Raw genomic sequence first — 21,813 nt, 5'->3', positions numbered from 1 at the left:
CCTTATTCTGACTGACATAGTTACTAGCTGTTACATTGAATATATGTTGTCACTGGAAATGTGGCATTTCATATATTTTTGTATTTGAATGTTAAAAATTGGTTAAACCATTTAGCTCAGTATTAGATTAATTGGCATACAGTAGAATAAGGGGTTTCATGAGGTGGGGATTTATATCTTTACGACATTAGTTAACCTCTCTAAGCCCCAATTAAGTTATCTAAAAATAGGGATTGTATTTCAATACCCACCTTAAAGTGTTATTGCAAAGATTAAATGAAATAATATTCATACAATGCTTTGCACAGGGCCTGTCATATGTATTTTTTAAGTGTCTAGAAAGTGATGATAATATTGGTAGGAATATTAATGGTAATATTAGGAATATGTTTTCTTCCAACAAAATCATACTTTAATGGAATCAGAGAATCTTAATTAAAGGGTTTGATGATATCAGGGAGATGATTTAACCTAGTGTCTCCAAACTTTACACATCTCTGCTAGGGAAGCAGGCTCAGTGCAGCAGAAGACAGCTCATTTCATTATTGGGCATCTCCATCCATGGGAAACCTTCCTTATACTGAGCTGATGAAGGCTTCTTATAGCTTCTTCTCTTTGATCCTAGTTCTCTTGCCAGAACAATAAGTAGAACCATCACTTTTCATAAAGTAGCTCTTGAATTTTGTAATATCACTTCTGGATTGCTCTGTTTTCTCCTCCAGTCTCACGTTTTCTCATTCCAGCCCCAGCTCCACTTTGCCATTCCTGGTCCTGGCATAGTCCTAATCACCTTCTTTTGGGTACCTTTTAATGTATCAAATTGCAGTTCTCTAAAATGAACATGTAATCTAGATGTAATCCAAAGAGTTAAGACTACAGTTACACCATTGACAGTACATTGCGAATATTGGTGTAACTTAAATCACATTCATAGTTTTAGTTCCCATATCCCACTAATGTCTTACATTTGGCTTTTGGTCACCTAAAACAATCACCATCTTTTTCTGGGACTATTGTTATAGCCTTTTAAGTAGCCCCCACGTATCACATACTCTTTTCACCACTACCTATGCCCATTTCCCATGGAGTAGCCAGAGTGGCCTTTCTAAATGCAGATCTGACTCTGACACCCCATAGTAAAACCTTTCAATTGCTTCCCATTGCTCATAGGATAAAGACCAAACTCTGTCAGTGGCCTGCAAGGCTTGAGAGGCTTGGCCCCTGCCTTTCAGCCCATCCTTATTTTGCACCATTTTCTCTCTGGAGAGTTGGGTATTCACCACACTGGCCTCCTTTCCTTTTCTCAGACCTGCCTGCCTTGGGGCCTTTTTACTCTATTTCATCATCCTGGAGTGCTTTTCCCCTTACCTTGCCTGGTTGACACCTATTCGTGCATTAGATCTCCTCCCAGGCATCACTTCCTCTAGAGAACCTTGGAGTTGATATGTTCTCATCATACCACTTAACTTTATTTTTGCCTAATTATCTAATTGACATTTGTCTCACCCTTCATACTGTAAGATTTATGAAGGCAAGAACTCTATTTTTGCCCACCATTGCATTTTGTGCCAGGATCTGACGGTCTTGGTTAATAAAACTTGTGAAATAATATTAGTATCGAAACTATATTTCTTGACTCTGAAGATGATTCTGAATCTTAATCATTCAGCCTATTCTATCCTTCAATCCAGTGTCTCCACAAATTTGAAAAGGATGCTCACTTTCTGCAGGACTTTTATTACAACCTTAGATAGCTCATTCCTGAAGATAGAGCTCTTTGGTCTTCTATTAAAGGTCTTCCACCATGTTAATATTGATCAACAGCCAATAAAGTGATATGACAAATCTAAATCCTTTCAATTTACAAACAATCCATTGCTGTCATGCATTTTATACACAATAATTCAGCCGCTAGCGTATTCCTCCTGTGATATTATGATTCATGCAGCTCTCCCCCGTTCTTTGTCCATGGCAGGCATTGCTAGTGGAAAACTGTTCTCTCATCCACTGAGCATGGATATAAACTTAAAATTCTTCTCAATAATCTACTTCAGGCAGTACTACTAATCAGAATTAGCATGTGATTAATAACTTGTTTGTCTACTTAGAACTAGACTTTTCATCATGTGTGTAATAAACTAGGTATGCAACAGAATTTACTCATAGCTTTACATGACACTCCCTAACCCTAGAATTATCATTTTGCTAGTATCTCCTAATCTAAAAGTCTCCCACTCTTTTCTGTAAAACCTTCCTTGAATGAAGTGAGAGTAAGACTGCTCCTCCACAACCCTGACTCAGTTCTCCACATCAACAGTGATTAAAATCTTACATTAGATGATAAGCATGATTTTTCAACTAATATGATTTCTACTTCTGGTGATGGCAATTCTGGTTGTTTCCACACTAAACTTCCCTCTGAGAACAACCAGAAAAGCTAAACAAAATGTGGAAATTATCTGCTTGAAGCCATTGGAGAGCTTCCAAATCTTAATGAGAATTTATAGAGCCTTGATCCAGGAGAGAAGGGAAGCCAGGAGATGTAGCCTTACACATTGTCACTTTTCCCAAGAAAAAATGCCACTTCAGAAAGCAGCAGCCAAAGGACTCAGTTGTTGAACATAGCCTCTGGTGCCTCCTGAGCTTAAAGAACAAAAATCGGAAACATGAAGAGATGAAGCAATAGTAAGTTCTAGAATATTACACTTTAGATAAAAGGGTGGGCCAGAAATAGACCAGCTCTCCGGGGGATTAGAGACACATTTTGAATCATCCTCTTTGCTGACTGGATAAGGGCACTCTTACTCTACCTTAATTGCCTGCTAGAATTCCATCTGGAGGAAGAAAACATCATCTAGAGCAGTACTCCAATTGAAATAGAATGCGAGCCATATAAGTAATTTTAAATTTTCCAGTAACCACTTTTAAAACTGAAAAACAAGTAAAATTAATTTTAACAATGTATTTTGTTTAATCTAGTATATCCAAAATATCAATTTCAACTTGCTCACATACAGCTGGTGGAAGTATAAGTTGAAACAATGGAAAACTGTTTGGATGGCATCTATACAAGATGAACATGCCATATTATTTTCCCCAACAATTACCCTCCTAGATGTATAGCCAGTAAAATCTGGGCATAGTTGCATCCAAAGTCATATATAAACTGTGAGGACTCAATCCAACCCCTAGAATTAGTATAAAGATTATTTTAAAGTGAAAGCATTTGAGCTAAAGAAGATGCAGAAGGAAATTGTATTCGAACTTTCCTTTAAAACCTTCCACACTTTCCCACTGAAGCCCCAAAACAGCACTCTGTTCTTTTTAAGCTGGTATATAAACTTTTCTATCTGGCTATTCAGTGAGTTACTCATTACAAAGAAATCCTTCATGCACTGTAAATAACATTTGTCTTTTCTCATATCTATTGTCAGCTGATTTTCATGCCCCCAAACCACTAAACTCAAGTTGGAAGAGGAAAAAGTTTTCCTCCCTACATAAACACATTCATGATAACCCCAAACTGGAAACAACCCATTCTCCTTCAGTAGTAGAAGGGATAAGTAAATTGTGATATATTCACACAGTGGAATACTGTTACACTATAAAACATGGATGAATTTTACAAATGTAATATTCAGGGAAAGAAGCTGAAACGGGAAAGTTCCCTGACCCCCCTCGCAGGACATGTGATGGAGTGTGGCTTGTTTCTTCAACCACTATGAATGCTCAAACCCCTTATGGAAGGAGGGGAATGCAGATGGTCAGATCCAGGAGCCAGGGCAAGCACTTTTGGGCTGTGGCCCCACAGTAGCATCTAGGGGTAGGTGCTCGTGACTCCTGAAACCCAAGTGGGTGTGTGTTACAGTGTGCTTTTTTAGCTTTGCCATCCATGCATGCATGGCTTAAGTGTTAAAAAGCTCAGTGGACCCTCTGTTTTTTTTGTTTTGTTTTTTTTTTTTGCAAGGGCAGAGGGTCAGTGTGACAGCTTTCTGTATTCTGAGTTCTTGTCCAGCATCCAGAAAAAATCAAGTCACACACAGACTTGAAGGATGGTGGATGCCAGGGTTTTATTGAGTAGTGGGGGTGGCTCTCAATGGGATGGATGGGAGCTGAAAAGGGGATGGATTGGGATGATGATCTTCCCCTGGAGTTTGGCTGTCCAGTGGCTGATCTCCTCTCTGACGATCCCCAGCCAAACTCTTCTTGACTTTCAGATTCTCCTTCCAGGCTTGAGGGTGGGGCCTTTGCCAGGGAACCACCCACTTCTTCCACACTGTTTCCCCTGTATCCTGTCCATATCAAAGCTACACAACTGAAAAATATATATTGTACGATTCCATTCATAGGAAATTCAAAAACAGACAAACTGAGCCATGGGTATTAGAAGTCATCAGGGTCACTTGTAGGGAGAGGAGAGTATAATGATCAAAAGGAGGAAGGGGAGCTTTCCACACACCTCTTGACCCGGATGGTGGTTGTGGCCCACTGTGGGATTATTCATTGAACCATACATTTGTGCATTTTTCTATGTTTATATTGTACTTTAATATTAATAAGAATAAAAAGAAAAATTAGTATAAATAATAAGAATAATTAGTATAATTTTTAGTCTAAAATAGTTTGCTCTTTCTGATATTTTAATGTTTCTGTATCTTTCTGCCCTTTTATAGTTTATGTAAGCTTTCTATAGAATGAGACTATATTTAAGTGGAATAGCAGCTCAGTAACACCATGAATAATTATGGGTAGCCTGGTGATTTGAAAAAAGTGTTGCCTTCCTGGGAAGCCTAATTTACCCACAAGAATGACCCAGTCAACCAAAGAGTTTTGATTATTTCCTCCCATTGTTTTTAAAATAGCATTTTACCATCACATCTGTTCAAAAGTCCATTTATCACCCATATCACTTTTTTATCACAATATTTTTTATTAACTGAAATGTCACGATTAACACACCCTGAAAATTCTGGGAAATAAATCTAGTCAACTAAAGATCCTGTCAACTTGCTCCAGTTCTTTATTTTCTCATGCAACCAGCCAACACTGGGGGAAATTGAATTGTCATTCACTTCACAGAGCCTTCTTTTTAGCATATCATTTTTTTATTTGACTCTTGAACAGAAAGGTATAACCAAACTTTGAAAAGAAAATGGAAATCAGTACATAAATAAGGTGTGTGATAATCTGACACAGTAATGAAAATGATACCCTGTAGTTATTCTTTACAGAAGCCCAGAGAGCTAAGCTCAAGCATTAAATTAAATCCCACCAACTCTTTCTGCATCATTAAATCCCATCATTCCACAGAAAGATTTAGATGGTTTGATTTTGTATTCTAATTTTAAGGCAATTATTCTCTAGTTAAAGTTAGAGAAGGCTGCAAAGTTTTTTGCTCTTGATTTGCTAATGACTTAGTTACAAAGCATTTAACCTACAGTTGTCTTATAACTAAAAGCTGTTATATAAAGTTGCTTGGGAATGAACCTTTTTCTGTAATTTTAAACAGTAATAACTACTAACACTATTACTGTGTGGTGAGTTTTACTGTGTGGCACTGTACAGAAAGCATTTACATATTTCATGTTACAGTTGACCCTTGAACATCATGGGTTTGAGCTGTATGGGTTCACTTACAGATTATGGTACAGATTTTTTCCAACCCATTTTTCACATACCGGGGTTCTGCAGGGCCAACTTGAGGATTTTGGTATATGTGGGGAGGACGAACTGAAACCTAATCCCCGCTCCTACTGAAGGATGACTGTAGTTTATTTAATCCCTGCCATAACCCAGTAGGGTCAGTTGTCTTATTCCCATATTCAAGATATGGAAACAGAGACAGAGTTTGGCTCAAAGGTCACAAGACTAAAAGGAAATTTAAGCTGAGATTAAAAACTGTGCAATTTATACACTAAATTAGTGTCCTAAATTTGTGTCTAATATACAGTTCCACAGTGGATTATCAAGGTGTTTTCCACTGTGGTGGTGGTAGTCATTGCCGTTGCTACAATCCCAGCCTAGCCACGTGTTCATCTGACATGCAGCATGGGAATATGTTAGCATCCCATTTTGTGACCAGCCAAGTCTTGCTGGGATTTAGGAAAGTCATGCTGGAAGTTGAGGTGATAATCTAAAGGTAAGGAATTTTTCTCTTTGATTCCCCATTCACTACCCATTACTCCTCATACAGTGCTGTCACATTAGAAGTTCAAAAATGTCTATGGATTCTCAGCAATAGGATTTCCCTGGTAAACATGGTTTAACTGTGAATTTAATTTGTTCCTCTGAGGGGCCCATTATATTAGAAACATCCATCTCCAATAGATGGCCCCAAATCAACCATGCTGGGTTTCCCTTTCTCACTGTGTGCCCTGGATCTGTCTGTGTGCAAGGAGTTGAAGTTTTTGTTTGTTTTTTAGTGTTTTTTTCCTCTTTTTTAAAATTATATTTTAAGTTCTGGGATACATGTACAGAACATGCAATTTTGTTGCATAGGTATATACATGCCATGGTGGTTTGCTGCACCCATCAACTTGTCATCTACATTATCTCCTAATGGTATCCCTCCCCTAGACCCCCACTCTCCAGCAGGCCCTGGTATGTGATGTTCGCCTCCCTGTGTTCATGGGTTCTCATTGTTCAGCTCTCACTTATGAGTGAGAACAGGCAGTTTGGTTTTCTTTTCCTGTGTTAGTTTGCTGAGAATGATGGTTTCCAGCTTCATCCATGCCCTTGCAAAAGACATGAACTCATCCTTTTTTATGGCTGCATAGTATTTCTTAGTGTATATGTGCCACGTTTTCTTTATCCAGTCTATCATTGATCGGCGTTTGGGTTGGTTCCAAGTCTTTGCTATTGTGAATAGTGCTGCAATAAACATGTGTGTGTGTGTCTTTATAGTAGAATGATTTATAATCCTTTGGGTATATACCCAGTAATGGAGTTGCTGGGTCAAATGGTATTTCTGGTTCTAGATCCTTGAGGAATCACCACACTGTATTCCACAAGGGTTGAACTAATTTACACAAAGATTTGGAGTTTTTATGAAATCTTCTATCAGCCTTACTCTGTGCTAGAGCTATTAATATTAAATACTCATCAGATCTTTTTATTTTAAAAATTGCTTTTATATGAAATTACTTTTATTCTTTTATAGCACTGTTTACTATCTGAAATACTATGCTTTCTTTGTATATTTATAGTTATGCTCCCCTTTATCTACAGGGGGTACATTTCAAGACTCTAGTGGGTGCCTGAAACTGCAGATAGTACCAAACCCTATATATGCTATATTTTTTTCTATATATGCATACCTGTGATAAAGTTTAATTTATAAATTGACACAGTAAGATATTAATAAGAATAACTAATAATAAAATAAAATAATTATAACAATATACTGTTCATAACTTCACAGAAGATTTTTCTTACCATAGATTTTAGCAACTTCAGTATATTATTTTTTTCTTTCCTTATTAAGTAGAGAACTTTCGTGGGTTTTACTTAAAGGAAACAGTATGCAGATTCTCCTTGGCATCTCTTAATTGCCAGCGTCACTATTCTTGCTCTTCAGGGCTATTACTAAGTAAAATAAGAGTTACTTGAACACAAGCACTGTGATACTATGATGGTTAATCTGATAACTGAGACTGCTACCAAGAAACTAATGGGTGTGGATACACCAGAAAAGGGATTCATGTCCAGGACAGGATAGACAGGGACAGCACAAGATTTCACAAACTCAGAATAGTACTCGATATACAATTTATGAATTGTTTATTGCTGGAATTTTTTATTTAATATTTTTGGATGGTTGACCTCAGGTAGCTGAAACCACAGAAAATAAAATCAAGGACAAAGAGAGACTACCGTATTTACTGTCTGCCTCCACCTTTGAATTGTAAGCTCCATGGGAGCAGAGACTCTGTGTTTTTGAGACCACCCTTGTGAATACTTAGAATACAAGTATAAAGTGGCATAGAGCAGGCATTCAAGTAATTTTCTTAATGTTTTCAAAGATATTGCCAGGGAGGAAGTATAATTTTCCACAACCTCCGTGAGTTGTTAGTTGGGATGAACCCTGTAATAAAAGAAAGATTAGTGAGAAAAAAACAAACAAGTTTATTAACATTTGCAGCACATATCCTGTGGGAGAAACCTCAATGAAAAGTCACTCAAAGCAGTGGCTTAGAACTCTGTCTTAACATAACATATTCCACAAAGAACAGTAAATTTGTGGAGAAATAGCAGGACAAATGTAAGCTGTTTTCAGCTTCCAAGAGCCAGAAACTGAGAGAAGGTAAATATGTGGGACGAAACTAATGGAGTGAAGTTTCCTTGCAGATTCCTCTGCTGTCACCTCTGAGTTCCTAAAAGTTTAGAGTTATCTCCAGTAAAGGAGACTTGATATCCTGTCTTTAGGCAGGTAAGGGAGAAGATAGAGAGAGATTTTCCTATATTTGCTCTTTTTATTTTTATTTTTGAGACAGAGTTTTACTCTTGTTGCCCAGGCTGGAGTGCAATGGTGCGATCTCAGCTCACCACAACCTCTGCCTCCCAGATTCAAACAATTCTCCTGCCTGGGCCTCCTGAGTAGCTGGGATTACAGGTGCCCACCACCATGCCTGGCTAATTTTGTATTTTTAGTAGAGACATGGTTTCTCCGTGTTGGTCAGGCTGGTCTCGAACTCCCGACCTCAGGTGATCCACCCGCCTTGGCCTTCCAAAGTGCTGGGATTACAGCTGTGAACCACCACACCCTGCTTTCTTTTTCTTAATTACCTTTGGCTCAAAAACAATTTTTAGGTCAAGGAGGCATATTTTGGGGGCACATATTTTGGTTTCCTTCATGTGAAGCAAACCTGTTATGGGAGGGAGGCAGTTACTTCCCCTACATCTTCAATGATGCTATGTTTATCTGAGATGAGAAGTCTTCATTCTATGTGTATCCTCTGTTGGGTAAAAAGATAGGGTTTATTTTCTGTTTTAAACTGATACATAATATTTTACATATTTATGGAATACATGTGATATTTTGTTACATGTATAGAATGTGTAATGACCAAGACAGGATATTTGGGGTATCCATCCTGAATATTTATCATTTCTGTGTGTTGGTATCATTTCAAGTTCTAGCTACTTTGACATATACATTTTTGCTAAATATAGTCACCTTACTCTGCTATCAAACTTTAGAATTTATACCTTCTATCTAATTGTATGTTTATACCCACTAATGAACCTGTCTTCATCCCCCTCCCACCCACACAGCCTTCCCAGCCTCTGGCATCTATTATTCTACTCTCTGCCTCTGTGAGATGCATTTTTTAGACTCTCAACATATGAGGGAGAACATGTGGTATTTGTCTTTCTGTGCCTGGATTATTTCAGATAACATAATGACCTCTGGTTCCATGCATGCTGCTGCAAAGAGAATAATAGCATTCAGCCATAAAAGAGAACAACAGTATATTGTGTATGTATACTGTATTTTCTTTATCCTTTAATTCATTAGTGGACACTTAGGTTGATTCCATGTCTTTGCTATTGTAAATAGTGCTGCAATAAACAGGTAAGTGCTGGTATCCCTTTGATATACTGAATTCTTTTCCTTTGGATAAATACCCAGTAGTGGGATTGCTGGATTGAATGGTAATTCTGTGTTTAGCTTTTTGAGAAATGTCTCATACTGTTTTCATAGTGGCTGTACTAATTTACGTTACTACCAACAGTTTATGAGAGTTCTCTTTTTAGAAAGCTTATATACTTTTGGTGGGAATATAAATTAGTTCAGCGACTGTGGAAAGCAGTTTGAACATTTCTCAACGAACTTAGTTAGAACTGTTTGACCCAGCAATCCCATTACTGGGTATATATCCAAAAGAAAACAAATCCTTCTACCAAAAAGACACATGCATTCTCATGTTCATCACAGCAATATTCACAATAGCAAATACATGGAGTCAACCTAGGTGTCCACAAAGAGTGGACTGAATAAAGACAATTATTTTATTCCTTCTTATGGCTTTTTAAATTCAGAGAATACATGTGCAGATTTGTTATATGAGTATATTATGTGATGCTGAGGTTTAGGGTACGAATGATCCCATTACACAGGTACTGGGCATAGTACCCAATAGTTTTTTTTAACCCTTGCCTCCCTCCCTTCCTTCCACCTATAGTAGTCCCCAGTTTCTACTGTTGCCATAGTCTTTCATGATGTATATGTACCATGGAATATACGCCATGGAATATATGGTACATATACACAATGGAATACTGTGCAGCCATAAAAAAAATGAAATAATATCCTTTTTAGCAACATGGTTGCAGCTGGAGATCATTATCCTAAGCAAATCAACCCAGAAATAGAAAACCAATACCACGATGTTCTGACTTATAAGTGGGCACTAAACACTGGATACTCATGGACATAAAGATGGCAACAAGATCGTGCTGCCCGGCTTCAGTCTGGGCAACAAAGCAAGACCCTGTCTCAAAAAAAAAAAAAGATAACAATAGAAACTGGGGATCCCTAGAGGTGGAATGGAGGGAAGGAGGCAAGGGTTTAAAAAGCTATTGGGTACTATGCTCAGTACCTGCTTAATGGGATCATTCATACCCCAAACCTCAGCATCACGCGGTATACTCACATTAAAAATCTGCACATGTATTCCCTGAATCTAAAATAAAAGTGGAAAAAATAAGGAATACCCTTTCTCCACATCTTTGCCATCAACTGTTTTTTGTTTTAGGTTTTTGTTTTTTCTTTGTCTTTATAATAATGGCCATTCTGACTGTGGCAAAATGATATCTCATTGTGGTTTTGATTTACATTTCCCTGACAATTACTGATGTTCAGTACTTTTTCAAATACCTGTTGGCCATTTGTATGTCTTCTTTTGAAAAATATCTATTCATGTTTTTTGCACCTGATTTAATGGGATTATTTGGTTTCTTCTTGCTGAGTTCTTTGTATGTTCTGGATATTATTTCATTTTCAGATGAGTAATTTGCACATAGTTTTATTTTCTGTCATTCAGCAGGTTGTCTCTTCACTCTTGTTTTTGTTTGTTTGGTTGGTTGGCTTTTCTTCTGTTTTGCTATGTGGAAACTTTTTATTTAATATAGTCCTAGTTATCTGTTTTTGTTTTTGTTTGTGTTTGTGTTTTTGGGGTCTTGGCCATAACATTTTTGCCTGTATCAGTGTCCTGAAGTGTTTTTCCTATGTTTTCATCTACCAGTTTTATATTTTCAGGTCTTAGACGTAAGTCTTTAATCCATACTGGGTTGATTTTTGTATATGATAAGAAATAGGCATCTAGTTTTATTCTTCTGCATATAGATATCCAATTTTCCCAGCACCATTTCCTGAATGTATGTTCTTAGCCCCTTTGTTGGAAATCAGTTGGCTATTAAATATATGGATTTATTTCTGGATTCTCTATTCTGTTTCATTGGTCTATGTGTCTCTTTTTATAACAATACCATGCTGTTTGGTTACTATAGCCTTGGAGTATATTTTGAAGTCAGGTTAGTGTGATGCCTCACAGCTTTGTTCTTTTTGCTCAAAATTTCTTTTGCTATTCAGTTTTTTTTTTGTGACTGTATACAAATACTAGGATTTTTTTTCTTTTTGTGAAAAATGATATTGGCATTTTTGATAGAGATTTTATTGAATCTGTAGATTGCTTTTGGCATTACAGTCATTTTAATATTAGTTCTTATAATCCATGATCATGGGCTGCCTTTCTATTTGTTTGTATCCTTTTCTATTTCTTTCATCAGTTTTTTGTAGTTTTCCTTATGGAAATTCTTCACATCCTTGTTTAAATTTATTCCGAGATATTTTTTGTAGCTCTTGCAAATAGAATTGCTTTCTTGATTTATTTCTTAGCTGAGTCATTACTGGTGTATAAAAATGATACTAATATTTGTATGTTGACTTTGTATCCTTCAACTTTACTGCATTTATCAGATCTAAGAATTTTGGGGAGTCGTTAGGTTTTTCTAGATATGAGATTATATCATCAGCAAACAAGAAAAATTTGACTTATACTTTTCCAATTTAGATGCCTGTTGTTTTTTCCTTTTACCCGATTACTCTGGATAGGGGTTCCAGTATTGTGTTGAACAGGAGTAGTAAAAGTGGGCATCCTTGTCTTGTTCCAGTTGTTAGGGGAAAAGCTTCCAGCTTTTCCCTATTCAGTATGATGTTAGCTCTGGGTTTGTCATATATGGCCTTTATTATTTTGAAATATATCATTTCTATGCCTAGTTTGTTAAGAGTTTTTATCAAGATGGGATATTGAATTTCATCAAATGCTATTTCTTCATCTATTGAGATTATTATAAACCTTCATTCTTCATAGATCTGTTCATTGTTAATCTGAGGCATCACATTTACTGATCTGCATATGTTGAATCATCCTTGCATCCCTGGGATAAATCACACTTGATCTTGCTGTATTAATTTTTTTATATACTGTTGGATTCAGTTTGCCCTTATTCAGTTGAGAATTTTTGTGTCTATATTCATCAGGGATATTGCTCTCTAGTTTTCTTTTCTTTGTTGTGTCATTGTCTGATTTTGGTATCAGGGTGATGCTGGCCTCATAAAATGAGTCAGGGAAAATTGTCTCCTCTTCCAATTTTTGGGATAGTTCAAGAAGAACTGATGTTCTTTGAAAGTTTGTTGGAATTTGGCAGTGAAACCATCTGGTACTGGACTTTTGTTCATGGGTAGATTTTTTATTACTGATTCAATCTCATAACTTGTTATCGTTCTGTTCAGGTTTCTGTCTCTTCTTAATTCAATTTTGATAGATTGTGTATGTTTAAGAATTTATCCATTTCCTCTAGGTTTTCTAGTTTGTTAGTGTATAGTTGTTCATAATAGTCTCTAATGATCTTTTGTATTTTCATGGTAACAGTTGTAATACATTGTTTCATTTCTGGTTTTATTTGGGTATTCTGTTTTTTCTTGGTTAGTCTAGCAAGTGGTTTATCAATTTTACCTTTTCAAAAAAACCAATGTTTTGTCTGGTTGATCCTTTTTATTATTTTTTAGCATCTAGTTCATTTAGTTCTGCTCTGATCTTTATTATTTCTTTCCTTTTATTAATTTTAAGTTGGGTTTGTCCTTTCTTTTGTGGTTCCTTACAGTGTATCATTAGATGGTGTTTTTGAAATCACTTTTATTTTATTTGCTACTTTTTTGATGTAGGTGTTCGTTCCTGTAAACTTCCCTCTTAGCACCACTTTTGCTGTGTTTCAGCATGTTTTGGTACAGTGTATTTTGGTATACTGTTTTTATTTTGTTTGCTTCAAGAAATGTTATATTTCCTCAATAATTTTTTCCTTGACCCAATGGTCATTCAGGAGTATGTTGTTTAATTTCCGTGTATTTGTACAGTTTCCAGAGTTCCTCTTGTTATTGATTTCTACGTTTACTCTATTGTTGTCTGAGAAGATACTTGATAAGACTTTGAAGTTTAAAAAATTATTGACACTTATTTTGTGACCTAACATATATTCTATCCTGGAGAATGTCGTGTGTACTGATGAGAAGAATAGCTATTTTGTAGCTGTTGAATGAAATGTTCTGTAAATTTCTCTTAGGTTCATTTGGTCTAATTTGTCATTAAAATCCAGTGTTTCTTTATTAATTTTCTGTCTAAATTATCTGACTGATGCTGGCAATGGGGTGTCAAAATTCCCAACTATTATTGTATTGGAGTCTATCTCTCCCTGTAGATCTAGTAATATTTGCATTACATATCTAGGTGTTCTAATGTTGGGTGCATATATGTTTAGATGGTTATGTCCTCTAGCTTACTTTGTCATTACATAATAACCTCATTTGTCTCTTTTTAGTGTTTTTTAACTTAAAATCTGTTCTGTGTGATATAAGCACAGCTAATCCTGCTTTTCATTTCCATTTCTATGGAATATCCTTTTTTATCTCTTTATTTTCAGTCTATATGTATCTTTACAGGTGAGATTAGATTCTTGTGGGCAGCATATAGTTGGATCTTGTTTTTTTATTCATTCAGCCAGTCTATACCTTTTAAATGGAAAGATTAATTCATTCACATTCAAGGTTATTACTGACATGTGGGCTTATTTCTGTTATTTTATTATTTGATTTCCAGTTATTTTACATATCCTTTGTTCCTTTATTTCACTCTTACTATTTACCATTGTGGCTTGGTGATATTCTGTAATCATAACATTTTTTTAATCTTATTTGTTTGTTTGCCCTACCAGTGCTTTTTATATTTTTGTGTGTTTTGATGACAGTAGAAATTGTTCTTTCACTTCCAGGTGTGAGACTTCCTTAAGCATTGCTTGTAGGGCTGGTAACAAATTCATTTCTCAGCTTTCATTTGTTTGAGAAAGATTTTACTTCTCTTTCATTTAAGGATATTTTGCTGTGTATAGTATCCTTGACTGACAGTTGTTTAAATCTTTCAACTCTTTAAATGTATCATCCCATTCTCTCCTGGCCTGTAAGTTTTCTGCTGATAAATACACTGTTAGTCTGATAGGGGTTTCATTATAAATGACTAGATGCGTTTCTCTTGCTGGTTTTACAATTCTCTCTTTGTCTTTGATTTATGACAGTTTTGACTATAATGTGCCAGGGAGAAGAGCTTTTTAAATTATATCTGTTTGGGGATCTCTGAACTTGCATTTAGGTGTCTGCATCTCTTGCTAGAATTGGGAATTTTTCATTTATCATTTTGCTAAGTAGATTTTTCTAACCGTTTCATTTTCTCTTCACCTTCTGGGACACCCACAATTCAAGTATTTGATCACTTTATGGTGTCCTATAAGTCATGAATATGTTACTCCTTCTTTTTTGTTCTTTTTGTCTTTATTTTTGTCAGACTAGGTTATTTCAAAATAGCTACCTTTCAGTTCTGAGATTCTTCCACTTGATCTAGTGCATTGATGGTTTCAAATGTATTTTCTGTTTAATTCAATGAATTATTTCATTCCAGAATTTCAGATCTCATAATATTTGCTTTATATATCTGTGTGCTCTAATGTTGGGTGCATATATGTTTAGATGGTTACATCCTCTAGCTGAGTTGATCCTTTTATTATTACAATGACCTCGTTTGTCTCTTTTTAATGTTTTACTTAAAGTCTATTCTAAGTGATATAAGTATAGCTACTACTGCTCACCTTTGGTTTCCATTTGCTTGGAATATCCTTTTCCATCCCTTTATTTTTAGTCTATATGTGTTTGGTTCCTTTTTATGATATCTGTCTCCGTGGTAAATTTCTCACTGATAACCTGAATTGTTTTTCTGATATTTTTGTGTTGTTTTTCAGAATTATCTTGTATCTCACTGAGCGTCATTTTTCTTTCACACTCCTACAGTATCAATATTTTAAATTCTGTTTCCAGGACTTTATGAATTTCTTTTTGGTTGGGATGTATTGCTGAATAATTATTATATTCCTATGGAATCATCATATTTCTTTACTTTTTTATGTTTCCTGGATCCTAACATTGATTATCTGTACATCTGGGGTAACTGTCACTTCTTCCAGTTTTTTGAATGTGCTTTTATTGAGGAGAAATTTTTCCTGAAGATGTATCTATGGTGTTGGTTGGGTAGGGCACTTTGGTTTTGAATCTGGGTGCAGGCAGTAGTGTAGTCTCTGAATGATGTCTTTGGTTGTAAATGGTGTCGTTGTTGTCTATTATTTCCTCAGTGGCTTAGGGTGTATTTATTAGTGAAGTCTTAGTGAAGTTTTGCTGCAAACTGTGATGCCAGGTGAACCAGTCTCCAGACCTTAATGGTGGCAGCAGTGGGTTGTCCATGCCTGTCCTTGGGCCCCAGGGCAGCATACACTGGATCCTATGTTAGTGGGTCCAGGCAGGCCAATTCTTGGGCTTCTAAGTGGCTTACTTGAGTTCCAGAAATAGCAGCAGAGGATCAGGTGGGTGTACAGGTTCTCAAGTTCCTGGGCAGCAGCTGTGGCTTCGGTGGTAGCAGTAGCAGTTGTAGAACAACTCTCTGGGACCCAAGTGGTCCACACGGGTAGTAGCTGCAAGGGGTTGAGCAGGAGTCAGTCCCCATATCTGCAGATGGCATGGCAGTTGGTGCCAGCTATTGTGGTAGCAGCAGGTATAGAGGGTCCCACCTCATACCCCAGGAGGAGTACCCAGGTTCCTCTAGTGATGGATTGGGTTGGGTGAGTCCCAGCCTTCTAGACAGTTTCCTCAGGTACCTGTTGTAGGGTGAGGGAGTTTAAAGCCAGGCTGGGAAGATCTGCCCTCAGGCCCTCTGCAGTGATGCATGCAGGTATTTGACTGTGGTAAACAAGGAGGAGGTGATCCTCATGCCACTGACAAAATGCTCAGGCCAGGGTGGCTGTAGCTGCACTTTGGCCTTACTATTGAGCAGGCCAGGGTTGCTTTCTCTGGAAGTAGCCATTAGGATGGCAGCTGGGAAACCTGTAGCAGCAACATTCCAGGTCATGAGCAGTGGAATTTGTCCTTGGGGCACATGAAAATGCACAGCCACACCTCTGCTGGAGGCAGGGTATGGGATTACTACTTGTGGCTTCCACCTCAGCCCCAGTGGCAGAGTGGGACGCAGTTTAGTGAGGATAATGCTCTCAAAATGGCACCATGCCACAGCTCCTTAGGACTTGGTGTTTGTAGGATCCAGCATGATCCTACTGCAGATCACACAGTCTCCAGACACCTCACTGTCTTAGTGTTGGGGCCCTCAAGGGTCAACGGGCTGTACTGTGGCTAGGATTATGGGAGACTGTGGCAGGATTATGGACCAGTGGGGTTCTCCCACTTACATTTTCACCACATTAGGAAGCCACATCAGACTCCCAAGACAAGATAATATTTAAGTCTGTTCTATAGAAATGTAGAGATTCTAAAGGACTTCTTGAGAAATATTTTAACTTAATACAGTTTTTTTAACCTTTATTTTTCTGTTGAGAAAATATATTCAATAGGTATCATTCACATGTGCACACTTTGATTGACATGAGTGAGGACCCTATTAGTTACAAGTCATACATTTATAGGCTCCTGTGAACCCCAAATATCTGAAACAAGCCTTAGTCAATTTAGGAAATTTATTTGGCCAAAGTTAATGATGCACACCGGCAACACAGCCTCAGGAAGTCCTGACAACATACACCCAAGGTGGTCAGGGCACAGCTTGATTTTATACATTTTAGGGAGACATGAGACCTCAATCAGTACATGTAAGATATACATTGGTTTCGTCCCAAAAGGCAGGACAACTCAAAGCGGGCAGGGGGCTTCCAGGTCATAGGGAGGTAAGAGACAAATGGTTGCATTCTTTTGAGTTTCTGAGTAACCTTTCCAAAGGAGGCAATCAGATATGCATTTATGTCAGTGAACAGAGGAATGACTTTGAGTTCTGTCTGCTCTTTATCCACAAGGAAATTTCTCTGTGAGGGAGTATGTAGCTTTTTTTTTTTTTAACCTTAGTAGCTATCTTTCTTAGGAATAGAATGGGAGGCAGGTTTGCCCTAAACAGTTCTCAGCTTGGCTTTTCCCTTTCGCTTAGTGATTTGGGGGTCCCAAGATTTATTTTTCTTTCACAGCCCTACAGTGGAAGAGTCCGGAGTTGATCTGCAGGCAAGATTGAATCCCAGACCTCCAATGGTGAGCTAGGGACTGTCTTTCCATCTCTTTGCTGTTCTTTCTGTTGCCTTTTTTCTAACCAGGACTCTACACAGTTCCTGTTTGCATTGTAAGGGAGGAAGAATAGCTTTTTCCTCAATCTTCATAAGTTCTTAGTTGGAATGAACCCCTGTAACATAAAGCAGATTAACAAGAGAAAAACAGTTAATTATATTGTATGTATGTAAAAATATATGTGTATTTTTCAAATATGTATGTAATACATATGAGATACCTGGGAAATGAGTAGTTCTCAAAGAAGTGGCTTTGAATTCTAGCTTATATATTATTCAACAAAGAACAGTAAATTTATAAAGAAGTGACAAGGTAAAAGAACAAGATTTAATTCTCTAAGGACAAAAAAAAAATTATAGGAAGGCAAATAAATGGCAGATAAAGGCCAGTGAGTAAAGCTTTTTCATGTTGATTCCTCTGGTGCCATCTTCAGGCCAACAGGATCTCACGTTGTCGTCCGTGGTTAACCTTTGTCCTCCCTGGTAAAAGAGGGACCAAGGTACCTTTTATCTTTATAAATCTATGTCCCACTTTTAGGCAAATAGAGAAAAGACAGACAGCTTTCCCGCATCTGTGTCTTCATAATTGTCCTTAGCTCAACAATCCTTCAGCTAAAAAGGCATATTCGGGAGTGGCATTTTCTGGCGTCCCACAGCATTTTGCTCACTGCTTATAAACCCACCAAAATTCCAGTAGTAGACTCTTGCCTAGCTTGGGTCTCATGCTCACCCCCATATTGGTAGTTAAGGGAGACTTAGCCCCTCAAACCACATAAAATGAGTTGCCCATAGGAAAGAAGTTCTAGGTTCTCAGAAAAGGGAGAGGAAAAGTCTGTTCAACTGACCAGAATTATAGTTGCCATAATATATTACCAGTGGGTAGGCTTTAATAGTTCATAAGTATTTATTGAGTGACTACTATATACCGTATATACTCTTCTCTTTCTACTTTCCTTCCACTTCCCTTTAAGAAAACATATGTGAATATGAATAGTATTAAGATCATCTTGAATGCCTTCCCATTTATTTTTAGGTGAATTATTTACATACTTTCATAATGAAACTATTTGTGTTAGGTAGTTAACAAATAAATACTTGCTAACTAGTGTGAAAGGAAAATATCTTGGACCCCAAAATCACTAAGGAAAATTCAAGCTGAAAACCACTCAGGGAAAACCTGCCTCTCATTCTATTCAGTCATCCCTCTATTCACGGAGATATAGGCATATTCTGATTGTCTCCTTTGGAAAGGCTTACCAGAAACTCAAAAGAATTCAACCATTTGTGTCTCACCTACCTGTAACCTGAAAGCCCCCTCTTTGCTTCAGGTTGTCATCGCTCGCCTTTCTGGACAGAACCAACATACATCTTACTTATATTGATTGATGTCTCATGTCTCCCTAAAATGTATAAAACTAAGCTGTGCCCCGACCACCTTGGGCACATGTCCTCAGGACTTCCCGAGGCTGTGTCAGGGGCGCACGTCCTCAACCTTGGCAAAATAAACCTTCTAAGTTAACTGAGACCTGTCTCGGATATTCTAGGTTTACACTAGTTAGTAAGTAAGTATTTATTTGTGCTTTTATTAAATTTCAAGAACAAAAAAAGAATCGAGAACCTTAAAAGATTGAGAATTGCTGTTTTAACAGATAAAACTCCAGACTGTGTTTGGCTACACAAAAATAACCATCACTTTATAGCTAAAACTATGATTTTTAAGAGTGAGAAACACACCATTAATAAACCAATCTTGTATTAGATATTTTGACATTTAAATTGACTTCATGCAAATAAAATAAGCAGATTGAATTTTCTGATTTTCTCATCAGACACTATATAGATGCATTTCACATTCACATCTTAAAAAACCTAATAAGGACATTTTATCTCTTTATGTCTGGTATGTCTTTTCCTGATGAATCCCATAACCAACTAGAATGACACTAAACTGAGAAATCTCACATCACTTTCTTGTGCTTCTGTTTTATTGTGTGATCTTTTCAGGTAGTTGATTGTGTGTGTGTGTGCCTGTATGGAGGCATTCTGAAGTTACTACCCATTTCTACTACTTAAATAAAATGCATTTTTCCTACATGGGAATGAACATCAAGGGGAAGAATTGAAATGTTCATACCCATGGTCCTCATCATAAGAAATAAAGTTTAAAAGAATGCTCACTTTATCCTGACCTGACTTTGAATATTTAGGGAAAATGCTCAATTTGTAGCTCTAGCTAGTGGCATTACAATGTCACACTTTGCTGTTTGACATTCAACTTTGTTAATCAAGAAAACCATAAGATTGGCTCTTTGCATGTTGATTAAATTGATTACAGCTGTAGTCCTTGATAACATTTTTTTCAAGTGTCTGTAATTAATCAGACAATGCTTGATTAGTTTTTCTGTTGTGAGCAGATAAACTGACTTCCTTGAGAATTTTCACCCCTGATATGATTCCCCTCCAATCAAAGGTAAAAGATAAGTGAGTCACAATATAGTTTTCCATGAGGTTTAGACCTTTTGTCCTCCAGCAACTAAAAAAAAAAATTATTTCAAATGAAAATAAAAACATAATATCAAACTTTTCACAAACTCATGTAAATAGATCTCCTAAAATGGAAAATGTCTATGAGTTTCCTCTGAGATTTTAGCTAGGCAGCCCCTCTATTGTAGAGCATCTTCCAACTTTGCCATTAGAACCATTATTTGTCAAGTTATATCACTGAATAGACAGACCTGACATTGTAAATAACAGCCCAGGAACCATTTTCTTTTAATAAATCAGCCTCTTGAATTATGTGTTTAAAAAATAAAATAAAAAGTTAGCACCTACTTGTTTTAGTCATATTTATAGCGTTAGATAAAGCAACTGTTGTTTATGCAAATGAAAGCTTGACAATTTCCAGGAACATTAGCAATATTTGTAAAGACCCAAAATGTTTAGCTTTCATCATGGAGTTTACTTTTTTATTTATTTATTTATTTTTGAGACATGGTCTCATTCTGTCACCCAGGCTGGAGTGCAGCGGCACAATCATAGCTCACGATAGCCTTGACCCTCCAGGCTCAAGCCGTCCTCCCACTGTAGTCTCCCAAGTAGACTTATTTATTTATTTATTTATTTGTTTGTTTGTTTTGAGACAGAGTCACCCAAGCTGGAGTGCAGTGGCACAATGATGGCTCACTGTAGCCTCGACCCTCCAGGCTCAAGCAGTCCTCCCACTGCAGCCTCCCAAGTAGCCCAATTAGCTGGGACTACTTTCTTTTTCTTTCTTTTTTTTTTTTTTTTTTTTTTTTTTGCATGGGGCAGGTAGAGATGAGGTCTCACTATGTTGCCCATGCTGGTCTCAAATTTCTGGGCAAAAGTGACCTTCCAGCCTCAGCCTCCCAAAGTGCTAGGATTGCAGGCATGAGACACTGCGCTTGGCCAAATTCATATTTTTAGTGGTGAAAGCTGTTAGGATCAATTTAGATCATGCAAGTTAGTGTGAAGAAACTCCATTTTATCTCTCCTTGTCAGTTGGTCAAGGGACCAGTCTAACACCTGTGTTTCATTAGCACTTGACACCTAAAATACTTTTTAAAGATATTTTGCAGCTGTATTTCAGAAGGGTTTTCGTATAGATGTCATAAAATTAGAAACTCCTAAAAAGAGAGAGACTGCTTAAAAAAAAAAAAAAAGTAGTTAAAAAAAATTTTCAACCAGGGTAGAAAACTAGGAAGTAAAAAATAAGTCTTACTTCTCCCATGCCCAACCCTGTGTTCCTACTGCCAGATGTGATCATAGTTAACAGTTTCTTGGGCATTCTTCAGAAATTTTCTATGCATATATTAGAAAATATATTTTCTATGCATATATTTTTTTCCATATAAAAAGGATAAGGCTATACTGTTCTACAACTTTATTAAATTTTTTGAATTTGTGCAGATAGATTGACAACATTCTACTTTGGCTGCTAGATATTATTTCATTGTTTCAATGTACCATAATTTATTCAGCCAGTTCCCTGGTAATGAATGTTTATCTAAGTGGTTTCCAGCTCTTTGTTACTGTATACAGTGCTATAATAAATATCTTCATTTGCATATATTTACAAGGTTG

At 36.9% G+C, this 21,813-nt stretch overlaps 1 protein-coding gene across 7 annotated transcripts in view; it reads left to right on the top strand.

Moving 5' to 3' along the window:
* The window catches only part of CFAP20DC (CFAP20 domain containing), a 287,993-nt gene that overhangs the window by 241,029 nt on the left and 25,151 nt on the right, over nucleotides 1-21,813 (top strand). The window contains exon 16 of one of the 7 annotated variants that reach the window (XM_074404463.1): nucleotides 17,620-17,680. The exons of the other annotated variants lie outside the window; for them this stretch is intronic. Within the exon in view, the coding sequence (XP_074260564.1) occupies nucleotides 17,620-17,680 (61 nt within the window). The remainder of the gene's footprint in view (nucleotides 1-17,619; nucleotides 17,681-21,813) is intronic. 7 annotated transcript variants of the gene reach the window in all.

Source organism: Saimiri boliviensis, chromosome 8 (genome assembly GCF_048565385.1).
Source record: "Saimiri boliviensis isolate mSaiBol1 chromosome 8, mSaiBol1.pri, whole genome shotgun sequence".
Taxonomy (NCBI): Eukaryota; Metazoa; Chordata; class Mammalia; order Primates; family Cebidae; genus Saimiri; species Saimiri boliviensis.
Note: the sequence above shows the minus strand (reverse complement) of the source record. Positions and strands in the feature narration are given on the sequence as shown.